General features: G+C 37.6%; 1 protein-coding gene across 4 annotated transcripts in view; it reads left to right on the top strand.

Annotated features, from left to right (window-relative positions):
• The first annotated feature begins 468 nt into the window (after positions 1 to 468).
• Positions 469 to 13459, top strand: part of LOC144447040 (INO80 complex subunit D-like) — a 31570-nt gene continuing 18579 nt past the window's right edge. For 2 of the 4 annotated variants that reach the window (XM_078136912.1, XM_078136913.1), the window contains exon 1: positions 481 to 564. In XM_078136912.1, the coding sequence (XP_077993038.1) occupies positions 531 to 564 (34 nt within the window). In that variant the 5' untranslated portion in view covers positions 481 to 530. Of the gene's footprint in view, positions 565 to 615; positions 780 to 826; positions 990 to 13459 lie in introns of those variants that run through there. The other 2 variants (XM_078136914.1, XM_078136915.1) reach the window with 2 other exon arrangements.

The raw sequence follows: 13459 nt of genomic DNA, 5'->3' as shown, positions 1-13459 counted from the left end.
TCGCTTGCAAATTTTGACAGCCCGTTGCCGAGGGGACGAGTTGAGATGATCTAGTTGACAGGTATGAACGTGTACAGCCAATCCGAGGGGTTTCTTTTTTCGATCAATTATAATTTGCACCAATGAGAATCTAGCTTTGACGCACGCAATTGTCACGTGGAATTGTTCTTCGGAGAATATGGCGATCGAGTTGTCGTTCTGAAAGTTGTACTTATGAGAACTTTGAACTGAATTTCTCTTCGTTCAGAACGGAACTTGAAATGAAAAATTATAACCATCATCAAGAAGATATCGAAATCTAAATGTCATAGAATTTTTTCGATGATAGGTCACTGAATAAAATAGTTATTACAGTGTTTTTGGACGGGGTTGTTGTTTCGATGTCATTCAATCTTTGCAGTTAGGCGTTGTTTTATTGGGGTGTGATGCGTGATTCACCGTAAATACACCGTGTCAGCGCGCGAATTGACCAGAGGTCGATACGGCGTTAGACCAAAAGCAAGTTCGGTTTATGAAAAATTGAAATCTCTATGTTGGAAAGTAAAAATGAAGACCAAAGAAAGTGTAAGTAATATCAAACATGGGCGCATTGTTGTTGTCTTTGTATGGTGATTTTTGAAGTGCACCAGCACATTCACACAGGGGGCGTCTTTTTCCATTTCGGCCTCGGCCAAAGAGTCCAAAAATCGCATCCCTGTCAACGGAATTTTGGTATTTCTTACTAGTGTGGTCAATTTCTGGTGCTGTATGGTCAATATAGGTGAAAATACAAATCACAGGTAAATGAATCCAATATGGGAGTTTATCGAGGTTATTTTCGTTGTAGGACTTCGTGTGTCTATTGTTCGGTGTAATGTGACGGCGGGGAGGGAAATTATATGCATAAACCTCTCACACAAACACGGCAGCCATTTTGAAACTGCAATTTTACACGGATTTTCGTCAAACATTATCACTTTGGAGAGGGTTCAGGTCAGAAAATTTTAACGGTAAGTAATGTGTCAGATATTTGAGTGTTTGGTGAACGTGTCAATGCCGTGTTTTGAGGGCTGGGTTGTCCGCAAAATGTTTTTGAAGGCAGTGCACTCACTGCGAAAACACACGGAAAATTTAGGAAAATTCCTACCCAATTCATTTAGTGCTGCGTCATAGCGAAATTTAAGCAATATTATGATATTTCGCTGTGTAAATTCTTGTATTTTTTGATGAAATTTTGTTGTAAAAGTGACATGGAAAGATTGTGGGTCGATTCTGTGACAGAACAGTCTGCCATAGGGTGACTGAGAGCCCACGGGGCCACTCGGCGACCGTGTGCCACTCAAAAATAAGGTTCCGGGCCATTTTTTGTCACGGAAATACTCATTTGTTGGGTGTAAAATATGATGCCACAGTTTGAAATGTACCGTAGAAGTTGTCTCATTTAAATAAATCATGTACATTAAGAAATTGGTCGTAATCACTCGAAATTGAGAGAAACCATAGAGTTCGGTGACCCAATTTTTCATAATTCCATATTTTGGGCAAATTCATGGGTAATTCGTGTATAAAATGTATATTGAAGAATAACATTCCTACCCGTGATTAGTAGCCCGAAGTCATGTCGAGACATATATTTTCTAAAGCGACATTAAAATAAAATACGGTATTTTAAAACATAATATCAAACGTAGCAACATACATGTATCATAATACTAAATAATAGGAGGAAAATGAGATGTAAAAAATCGACGAAATTATTGAAGTTTTTGTATAAGTTCAAAGTATAGAAATGTGAAATTTTGTGGGTTTTATTTTATTTTAGTAAAAATTAACTTCAAGGAAGAGTAACAAGGAAATGAAAAAAAATATTAATTCTAATTATGTTTGTTTACATAATGGTAAAATAGGTCACATTTCTGGAGATCTGAGTATGTATGTACCAAATGCAACACAAAGAGCTTGCTAAATTAATATTAGTCAAGGTACATTTAGCTTGTCAAAGCAGGTAGTCATAGAAACACTGTAAACTGAAACCACAGTCTCAGAATATATTCATGCGAATTCCAGGAGGTATCAATTTGTGTTGTTATTTCCGTTTACATTAGATAATAAATTTAAATTTCAGCATTTACCACAGGATAATTGGAAAATTAGAACATCAACATCCCAGAATAATTAATACTGAAAGCAATTACTCCTGCTGTTGGTACCTAGTTGATTAATTTTGATATATGGAAAGAAGTATACATATGATAAAATAGATAGCTGACTAAATAAAAAAACAAAAATATATCGCTGGTATCTGTTAGATTTATTATAACATTACGTTTGATTAGACATTATAGATTTTATATGATACAGAACATATTTGTGAAATATATCATTTCAGTTTTTTTATTTTTTGAAGGCTATAATTAGCACATTTTGTTAAAGATGTAAAATTGAGCTATGTATTAATTTTATATATGATTTCAAAATTCAAGTGGAGAAATCAATACCAACCATGCAAATGAACGTATATGGCATACAATGTTATGACTACAGAGTTCTGAGACATGCCCTGACAAATTGTAAAACAAGTTTCAACATTTCAAAAATCTAAACATAACATATGTGTGATTCTTGAGGCCAGGGTCATTAGACTTTTATTACCATGACTTTTAGTAGAATCTATATGTTATTATGTTAACAAACTTTAAAAGATATTGTAAGGAACTTTGTTTTCTTGTAAGTGGCTACCAAAGTTGTTAAGTTTTGTGTTTCGCTTTATAAAAAATATAAGACATTTGTTGCATGTGTTTCTCATCACAGTTCAAACATTCAAATGTGTCACAGTTTAATTTGTTCAAAAGCTTAATGTAGCCATGTTTTGTGGAATACATAGACTTTTAAAATAGGGAAGCTTTTAATTCAGTTTGTTAATTAGTCTGTTAATTGTTAATTAAGAGATTAACTTTGTTTTGATGATTAAAATTATGACAGGCCAAAATTGATTTGTAATATTTTGCAGGTACAAAATTCATGTAGAGAAATTATCTTGTATTTTGTACTAGTTCTGACCTCAGAGTGTAAATAGTTTATTTTGGTGTATTTTTGCTAAATCACTTCAGCTATTATTGCATATTATTTACACTCTGAGTTTGAAATTAATACAAAATATGATCCCCCCCAAAAAAAAAAGAAAAGAAAAGAAAACAATGTTTTGGTTGAATAATAATTTTGTAATTTTCACTTGCGATGTTATATTCAGTATGCAATACTGATGTGTGGTTGATCAAACCAGCTTGATCAGGCTATAGACAGTGGAGGGGGAGGTGGTCTGGCAATATGGTCCCTTGTACAACAAATTAATCAACAATGTGAACATGTGCATGTGTTGAACAGTGTGTTTCATATGTCTAGCTTTTACAATGTGTACAGTAGGCAGGAGATCACCACAATGAGTATTCACATGTTATTGACACACAAAAAAAAAAACAGAGGAAAATATTTAATCATTAAATGCATTGTAGGTTTGTCAGCTGTTATATACATTTCTGTGTTCATGGATTTATACATCATACACATAGAAATATCATTGAATATATACAGCTGACAGGTCAGTACCATTGAATAAAATATATTTGTAAAATAAACAAATCATGGCAGGGGTGGGGTTGTCTGATCAAACTGAGGTGCTTTAATGATTTACCATACCAGGTCACTCATGGGTTTTTGCAGACTTGTTTTGTGTTCCGGGGGTTATCTAAGGTTAGTCAAGTATTTTATCAGATTATAGTAAAGAATGTCTGCTATGTGGCTATCGAGGAAATGTTCCCACACTCTGCACAGCCAATAGAATGCTATGATTCGCTGTATACTTGAACTTCTAGCTGATGTGTACTTGGAGCAATAGACTTCAAGGTCACTGTGCGCATTTTGACCTCTTCAATGCTAGCCAGTGATGACTTCATTGTCAGCCTACTACAAAAGTATTTATGTAACATATGACTATTACTCAGTAAAAATATGATGTAACATGTGGGATTATGTATTGTATTTATGTAATTACGAGGGAAAATATTTTTCATAAATTGGAGGAAACCAGTTATTTACACACTTCGGATATAGACGTCACCCTTCATCATGTAAATACCATCAAATGCAACCCATCTCAACAAGGAATTTTCACGAGAAAAATACACATTTTGAATACATACCATATATAAATTTTGTATGGCCATGATAATATATTTTATCTACATCTTTTTTTTTTGCTGAAGTCTGTTTCAACATAGAGCCCAAGAAGTGGCAATTAATATTTATCAACTCTCTGTTTTTTTCACTTAGGAACTATTGTCTGTGAAAATTAAATCCTTTGATAATAAAATATTGCACCAAATTCTAATTTCTGTATCTATATAAAAGTAAACAAAACCACTACAAACATGTGAAGTTGAACCCAAACTAAAAATAGTGAAAGTTAGTAAAAATAAATAAATTAGATACACTGTAAACCTACATACATTTTGTATTTTCACCATGAGAACATTTTGCGATTTTACTCTCAACTAATTTGTACTAATTACCAGACTGATACATTGCGTTCATGTACATGAAAGCATTTTAGTCGCTGCATATATTTGCATGTTTGTTTTCCAGTGAAATAAGTGAAAATAGTGTTAAGTAAAAATAAGCAAGTTAACAGTATGTACAGTATATGGGTTGTTTGAGAACACTGCTGCATGCATATATGTGTTATTTTGTCACATTTATAAACATGCTTCATGTTAATTCTCCTAGAACCAGACAAAATATTTGAATTCCAGATTACATATCTTTTTTTACATGATTTGGTCTGCTTTTACCCCATGGACTTCCATGTATTGACCCAGCAAGGCCACAGAACAAAGGGATTATTTCAGCTAATATCCTACATCATGTACTTGATCTCCACATGAATTCCTAATACTGCAAATCTGTCATGTAATATCAGACAGTAGCAAGGCCAGGGGAAGGGATTATTTCCGGTAATTCTATTCTACATCTAGTATTGACCTTCAACATACTATTTTTATTAGCCTGTATAAGTCATAACAGAAGTCTGTACATAATAATATGTAGTAAGTCTAATGAAACTATATTTTTATAGACATCAATTGTAATCTTAAAGTTGTGACTTTTCACTACAAAAATACAGTTTTAAGTTCTTTGCATTTATATGTACCTAGTCCTGCTTGCAAACTGTGTATGGGACTCGATTCTGACTAATGTCACTAAACAGAAAAAGATACGAAAGGGACGTAATTTTGTCATAACTGAGCTCTGTCTTACTTCATCTGCATGAGGACTAATATGTACCCGAATGCTATCCAATTCAAATTGAACTGTTTTACATTTCCTTTCTAAAAGTAAAACTATACTTAAAATATTATGAAAATAGTTATGTATTATTCATGATTTGTTTTGAAAGAATTATGAGTTCCAAAGAGAGACAATCAGTTGTTGTAGTTGACAAATAAATTATCAGTAGCTGATCAATGGAATCAACATAGAGAGCTAAGGATTACAAGTAGTAATCATATCTATCAGGATATTGTTATCAATGCATTCCTACAAGCTGTGGGTCACCCACCAGGCTTACAGTTCCTGGAGGGACAGTCTGTAAAGTAATCACTCTCCAAAGAATCTTTAGCATAAACTGAATGATTCATAGTTTGATTTGGGACCATATCCTGTAGTATACATGTATGTGTTAGTCTAGTACCTTTACCTGCTATAATCGTCTCCATCTTGAAGTTAATTAAATGGATTTCTCTAGCACAGCATTCCATATTTACCACCAACAGCAATATTTTAATGCTAATTAGCATTGATAGAAATGTGATGACTGTATTGCGTCCTCACTCACTTTCAAGGTGGACAGTGAGTTTGTAGTAAACTGAATGAAGTAACCAATGTACTTAACAACCGCCTGTCAGTGTAATTGTGATGGATTACTACTGATTTGCACTGTTTACCCTTTCCCCAGCAGGAGATTTAGCTAGATTATTGGTACAAAATGTCTATTTGACTATGAGGAGAGAGAGAGAGAGAGAGAGAGAGAGAGAGAGAGAGAGAGAGAGAGAGAGAGAGAGAGAGAGAGAGAGAGAGAGAGATTATAAAGAAATGACTGTGTAGTAACTACATGTAGACTGTATATGTCAGGTAATGGTTCCTACTTTCATCACAAATATAGTGTTAGTCTGGATGCCAACGTGAGTGGAGGTGTAAATCGTAATGATATCTTATAGGAACAATCGTGACTAAAATAGTGTGCACTTGTTCTATATATAGTATTATGTACATGTATGTATCAGAAGAATATACCATAGGGACTACATCACATAGTTTTCGCATGGCTCGCTGTGAATGTGTTTATAGGTGCGTAGCAGCATTATCAGCTAGACATTGCTAAGCCTCATGAACACCAGGATCGGAACTGTTGAAGAAATTTTGTCTGAATTGTCTGCAGTTCAATTTGTCTTCACTGAATTTACAGTATATAAATTAATTTGTAATACTTTAGTGTTCAGTATAAATGCCATATGAAAAGTTGCAATCTCAAAAATATGCAATTATCCATAGTCAGGCATTGAAATTTATCCCAGTTTCATGATGTACAGTAACATTCCAGTGTTAGGGTTAGGGATTCTGTATAGCTAAGGGTTTGGGATTCTGCTTCAATTGTACTTTAGTATGATGGAGTCAGCAGACTATTATAATGAACCATTTCCACAGTGGTATATTTACAGATTTTGTTAATGTGTTTAAGTTCAGTTTCAACATTGCCTCTTGACTAATTATCTCGTAAACTTCAGAAACAAATAAAAAATTAATGAAATGAAAAAACAAACATTCATGTTTCAGTATTAGTATATAAAAAAGTGTTCATATACATACGATAATCCCATATGGATGCACCTTGCAGGCAAGTAGTGCCAGCAACAATATTTACATTTATAATTTCCACAGCTACAAATACATTTATTGGGCGTCAGGCTTGCTGTATTATATTTATATTCTGATTATTAAGTCATGTTATGACACTAGCTAGCTCCTACATGAGTTGTAAGCAAAGTCCCAACTGTCTTTGAAATCTGAGAGATAATTGTACCCAGCTTTGAAATCTGAGAGATTTGTGGGACATATCTGTATCAGTCTGTTTATCTCTTGATATATGTAGTAAGTGTAAACTGAGCAACCTATATATACATTTTGATGACCAACTGGCAAGTCTGCTTAGAAAGAAATTATAGCCACAGTTCTTGTGGACTAATTTTTGTGAATGTATATATTCAGTGCAGGTCAAGGATAGCATGTGTTTGCATATTATGTACTGTGATTTATCCAAAAGTGTAAAGTTGTCTTATTTGTCTGTTATATGCACTGTGAATGTGATTATACATGCATGCATTAGGTACTGTGGAGCAGATGGTTGTAAAAATTTGATGTCCTCTTAAACTGTTATAGGCTAAAAAGATTGAGACTTAGTTTAGATTTTCATTGAAATATTCAAATGAATAAAACCTTAGTTAATTAAAAAATACAATAACTGAATTATTATTACATTATTTATTATTAATTATTATGGGGGTTTTAAGGATTGTAAGCAGGTAAACTTCAAGATTATCTTAGCTGATTAAACCCACCACCACCACCACCACCACCACCACCACCACTGTCCAAGGCTCTCACACTTAGGCAAAATCACTGATAGAATACATTGTAGCTCATACGTATATGTATTGAGAATGCAGTTATATTAGGGAACACAAAGAACGTATAATGCTGGTAATATACAATTACAATATTGTCCTCCCGCAAACTGTCATATACAAGTCTACATCATTGTGTACAATAACAGCTGAAAGAAGGCTTAGTGATTTAGCCGAAATATAGATAAATTAATTATGTACCGAGTTCAGAAGTACTACTTAAATCAACGTAGGTTATGTACATTGTACCTCGTACGTACTTACTTTGCATTGAGTTCACCATACAGATATTCATTATAATTATGCATTATTCTTTTTAATCTTTATCAGTGAAGATTATATACTTATGTAACAGTTGTTGTCATCCTGGAATGTATTGTCTATTGAGGACAGCATATCAGATTGTCATATCCTTGTGTAATGAAGATATCAACATATATGAACCATTTGTTTATTTTGAATTTCCTAATACTCATGCCAGAGATGCATGTAAACAAGCAGTTACATGTATACTTGTGTGCACACACGCACACACATAGGCTGTATACACACAATCCAAAAACACACTACATTTATGATTTATACATACGCTCACAACATGCAAAACATAGAACACATTCACCATACATACATACATACATACATACATACATACATACATACATACATACATACATACATACATACATACATACATACATACATACAGACAGACAGACAGACGCACACACACACACACACACACACACACACACACACAAATATAGGCTGTATACACACAATCCAAAAACACATACATACATGTACGCTCACAACATGCAAAACATGGAACACTTTCACGATACAGATTCACACACACACACACACACACACACACACACACACACACACACACACACACACACACACACACACACACACACACTATGACATATGAGTGCCATACATGAAATTTACTCAAAGATACAAATGTCTAATACAATGCTTTGTACAATCTATATTGTACACATACAGGTATGATTTAGTTCACATTCTCAGAACCAGTTATATACATGTAGTACTCTACAAGGGCTTATACTGTACATAGTAAACTTTACCAAGGAGACATAACAAAGAGAGTATCAAACATACATGTAAAATACAATACAATATGTAACACATGTTGTTTTATGTGTACATGTATACCAGCTGTCGATTCTGTACTAATGACATACCAATATTTATGAAACAGCTTGAATAAATCGGCTTTATTTACAAATGAAAAATATTAATCTGTAAGTATTGCATGGGAAATCGATATCTCAGACTGAAATTTGATGCAAATCGAGGGTACGTCTATAGAGGGCGGCAGACAGGGGGAGATCTCACTTACACACAAGAAACCATACTCACTCACAAGTGTCTTGGAACAGTAGGGGGTAGTTTTATTACTAAGAAACTGTAAGTCCAGTGTTCTCCCCATTGAAAGCAAATGGCTATACTGTTAGCTTATGGGGGGAAACACTAGAAACTACAGAAACTACAACTACAACTAAACTAACTAACTAAGGACAAAGTCCCCCTAGAATAAAGAAAAGAAATACTGCTAAAAGAAGCAACAACTAAACTGAAAATTACATGACTCAAAGTAAACTTTCAAAGTAAATGCAACAAAGCACAGTAAAGCCTCTGGTGGGATGCCATACTAGGCATAAACCCACAACATGGAGAAAAGGAAAGCCAAAAAAACCAAAACATTACAATTCAAAGAATCGCTAACCCATACCCAAGCAAAAAGGGAGGGTTGGGTGGGGAAAAACTTGCGGCGGCTGCAGTTGCTAGCAAGGAAAAATGCTGAGTGACGCTAACTTGTAAGCCGCTTGAGATAAATGCAATGTTTACCTATGTAAATTTCAAAAGGCAAAGGGGATGATTGGCTGAGAGAGAATATATGTAAATGGATATGTAGATCCCAAGTCAGCACTTCCCCTCGATTTGAAACCCGTTAAATATTAACTTTGCCTCAAATCGAGGGTACGTCTATAGAGGGCGGCAGACAGGGGGAGATCTCACTTACACACAAGAAACCATACTCACTCACAAGTGTCTTGGAACAGTAGGGGGTAGTTTTATTACTAAGAAACTGTAAGTCCAGTGTTCTCCCCATTGAAAGCAAATGGCTATACTGTTAGCTTATGGGGGGAAACACTAGAAACTACAGAAACTACAACTACAACTAAACTAACTAACTAAGGACAAAGTCCCCCAAGATCCAAGACAGTAGTGAGTGAAGGTAGCACTAGGTTAGGTAGAAGGTAAACAAGAGGCAAATTGTGACATAGTTTTAAGGCGTAGAGGCAAGGAGGGGTGCAAATACTTCCGAAAAGAATCACTTTTCCAGTCTCCTAACAACTTAATAAGTTCAGCAGGGATGCCACACTGCAACGCCCATGAAGCTCCCCCACGCCTAAAGCTATGGGTGGAATACTGATCAACATTGTTAACCAGGGGACGAAGGAGGGAAATAAGGCGCCTGGTAAAGGAGGCAGGAAGAACGGGACGGGAAGGGGGGAGGACAAAGGCGGGACCGTCATCAGGAGCAGGGGTAGATAAGAAGGCTGAGGCAACTGCCGAAACTGGACACAGGGGGTGCCCAGGGAGGACAGGGAGGGGCATGACCATTTGACGATCTTTCGTCTGAATAGTTTTGGACCACCTAACTACAACACCTAGACCCCAAGGAAAGGCCACAAAATCCCCCCGAGTGAGGTGTTTGGCTGGATCAAAAAGGACGGAAGAGGGCGGGAGGACATTGGACTTCCTGAGCAGAGCAAAGAACAGAACCAAACAGATAGCCCAGAATACTAAATCCTCAGTGCGAGAGGGGTTGAGTTGAGAGCAAATCCCCAGAAGCAGGTCTGGGGTGATAGGAAGTTTACGGCACACAGCAGTGCCTTTAACCCTTGCAACTCCTTTCAGTAAGGTTGACAGTGGGAAATTGTCGACAAGGGGGCTGGGGAGACCACACTCCGAATGCAGAAGACGAACAATATTCAAATACTGGCGAATGGAGGTAACCTTTAGACGCCTGGCAAGATGGACGACATACCTACAAAGAACACCGGGATCCACTGGGACAGGATTATAGCCAAAGGAGAGGCAAAATTCTAGATAGGCACGGCGGTGCACTGCATAGGTGGTTTTTGTAGATGAGGCAAAGGTGTGGCCCCTGTAGAAGGCAATGTCCAGGTCCAACTCTTTCTCCAGCTGTTTGATTTGTGAATCTGGGGAATGAGAATGGAGGCAGCAGTGAGCGACATGTGAGAAGGAAAGGTGGCAAGGAAAGTGTCAAGATTCCGCGGTGCGTTATTGCGTGGCGGGTGGAGCAAAGAGTAGAGATGCGAGGCCTGGCCAGGTTGATGCAATCGAGAAATAGCATCTGGGATAAGGTTGTCCTTGCCAGGAACATGGATAGCCTTGATATGGAAGTTATGAAAAACAGAAATCCAGAAAAGTTCCCGGAGGGCAGACATAACAACCGGGTGACGAGAGGTCCCACGATTGATATAAGACATAGCCACCATGCTATCTGTGAAAACATGAACTGTGGAATTACTCCAGCAATGACCCCAACGTTTAGCAGCGAGAAGAATCGAAAGGGCCTCTTTATGATTAATATGAAGTGGGGCCACCTCAGGCCAGTCACAAGACCATGAAGTGTATTGCCAGTCTCCCCGATAGTAAATACCTGAAGCTAAACCACAAGCGTCCATATGGACATCCGTAATAGGCCTAGGATCAATAAATTTTGTGGCACCATTGAACAGGGGAAGACAATGTAACCACCACTGAATATCTTTAGCAAATTCCTGAGACAGGAGCATCTTATGAGTAGAACAGCGCAATGTGTTAAGTTGGTCGAGTATGCGCCGGAGGAAACTCCTACCCCCTTTGATAACTCTACAGGCCCATGCAAGTTTCCCTGCAAGGGTCTCCAACTGGCGGCGGCTAGCTCGTTTGCGAGCAGAGAAGGTAAGTAGCAAGGAATACAACTCTTTTAACTTAGATTGCGGCAGCTGTACAGTAAGGGCAACAGTATCAATTTCAATACCTAGGAAAGTAAGTTTTTGGGTGGGGCCCTCAACTTTCTTCCAAGCAATGCTAAACCCTAAGCGGCGAAGTAAACGAAGCAGTATGTTCAAAGCCATCCGGCAAGTATTATAGTCTGGGGCAATAATAAGGAAATCATCCAAATAAACAACCATAGCATCATAACCACGGCGAGCCATCATCCGTCGAACACTTTGGGTTAATCTATGGAAAATACCAGGGGCCAATTTAGCACCAAAAGGGAGACGAGTGTCATACAAATAAGTGGGCTTAGTATCCCCAGTGAACGTCCATTCAAGGCCGGTGGCCTGGTGATTAGAGGGATGAATCTTAACAGAACGGTAGGCAGACTTAAGGTCAACTTTTGCTAAATAATTACCTGGGGAGATTAACTGGATAGCATCATCAATGGACTGATAACGGAAGTGTTGGTCGGAAGCATAATCATTAACTGCATATCCAGATGGTTGGCTACAGTCATGGATAAGTCGGACTTCATTGGAATTTGGCTTGGGGATAGCCCCCAGGGCGCTAACAATAGTGGGCCTGTGAGGTGATGTAACATAGTGACCCTCAGCAATTTCAGAAATCAGCTGTGATTCTACCTGTTGTTTAGCTGTACCCGTGGCAGAGCGATAATTTTTTGTATAGGCCGGTTTGTAGATAACATTCTCATCAGTGATATGGAAACCATCCTTAATACCCTTCAGAAGAAATTCGGCATCTGGGTCATGCTTAAGTTCCTCTTGCCAAACATGGAAATTAAGTGCGGGGCCAGGGTTGGGGGGGTTGGGTACAGAAATGGGCAGCGATTCACGAACTAGTTTTTTGCATGTGACATAGTGGCATCGTGAGTGATTTTAGGGTGGGGTTTACGGCATGATGACTCAAGGCAAACATGAGCATAAGTACAAGCACTCCCAAATTTGCAACTTCCCCTATTAAAACCAATACAGATCGGTCTACCTGATTGGCTGTCCAAAGGGGCGGGTGACCTAGTTTTGGCTTCTGGCATGGTACGAGTGGATCCCCTATATCTGTTGTTTTGTGGAGAAAATGGCACTTTCTCTTTCAAACTTACAGTTGATAGATGTGGGACATCGCTCCCCCAAGGAAACTGGTGTATCGCTTGGAGTTGCCTATATTGGCGATCATAGAGGAGGACAGAAACCCAAGTGAAACGATTGGCCAGTTGAGAAATTTTATCCGTGTAAGCCAGATAATTTAACAGTGAATTCGAACGAAGGGACCCTTTTTGGATGAGGTCATACATAATACGTGCATTAGCACCAAACCACTGGGAGGGAGTAACTGATTCCAGGCGGGGCTTTTTTGTATCAGATTCAAGGACCAACCTAGTGCCATTTTCCCCCATACTAATAATTTGTTGTTCTTTAACCTTGTCACCTATAAACAAATAATCAACAATATCCAAGTGTTTGTGCTCACCTTGTTGTTGACGGGTTTGGACATACACTAGAGGGTCCAAATCCGCCCTTAAATTACTATGTATATAGTTCTGAGAGTTCGATTGTGAGTTCTGTTGCAAAAGAGAGTTCAATAAACTGTTCAGGGGTGTCGCCTGTTGTGTTTGTGCTGCTGCATCCGGTCCGTTCCCTTGGAGTTGTTGTTGAAGGTAGGCTGTAAGGTCGATG

This window comes from Glandiceps talaboti, chromosome 16, assembly GCF_964340395.1.
Source record: "Glandiceps talaboti chromosome 16, keGlaTala1.1, whole genome shotgun sequence".
Classification (NCBI taxonomy): Eukaryota; Metazoa; Hemichordata; class Enteropneusta; family Spengelidae; genus Glandiceps; species Glandiceps talaboti.
Note: the sequence above shows the minus strand (reverse complement) of the source record. Positions and strands in the feature narration are given on the sequence as shown.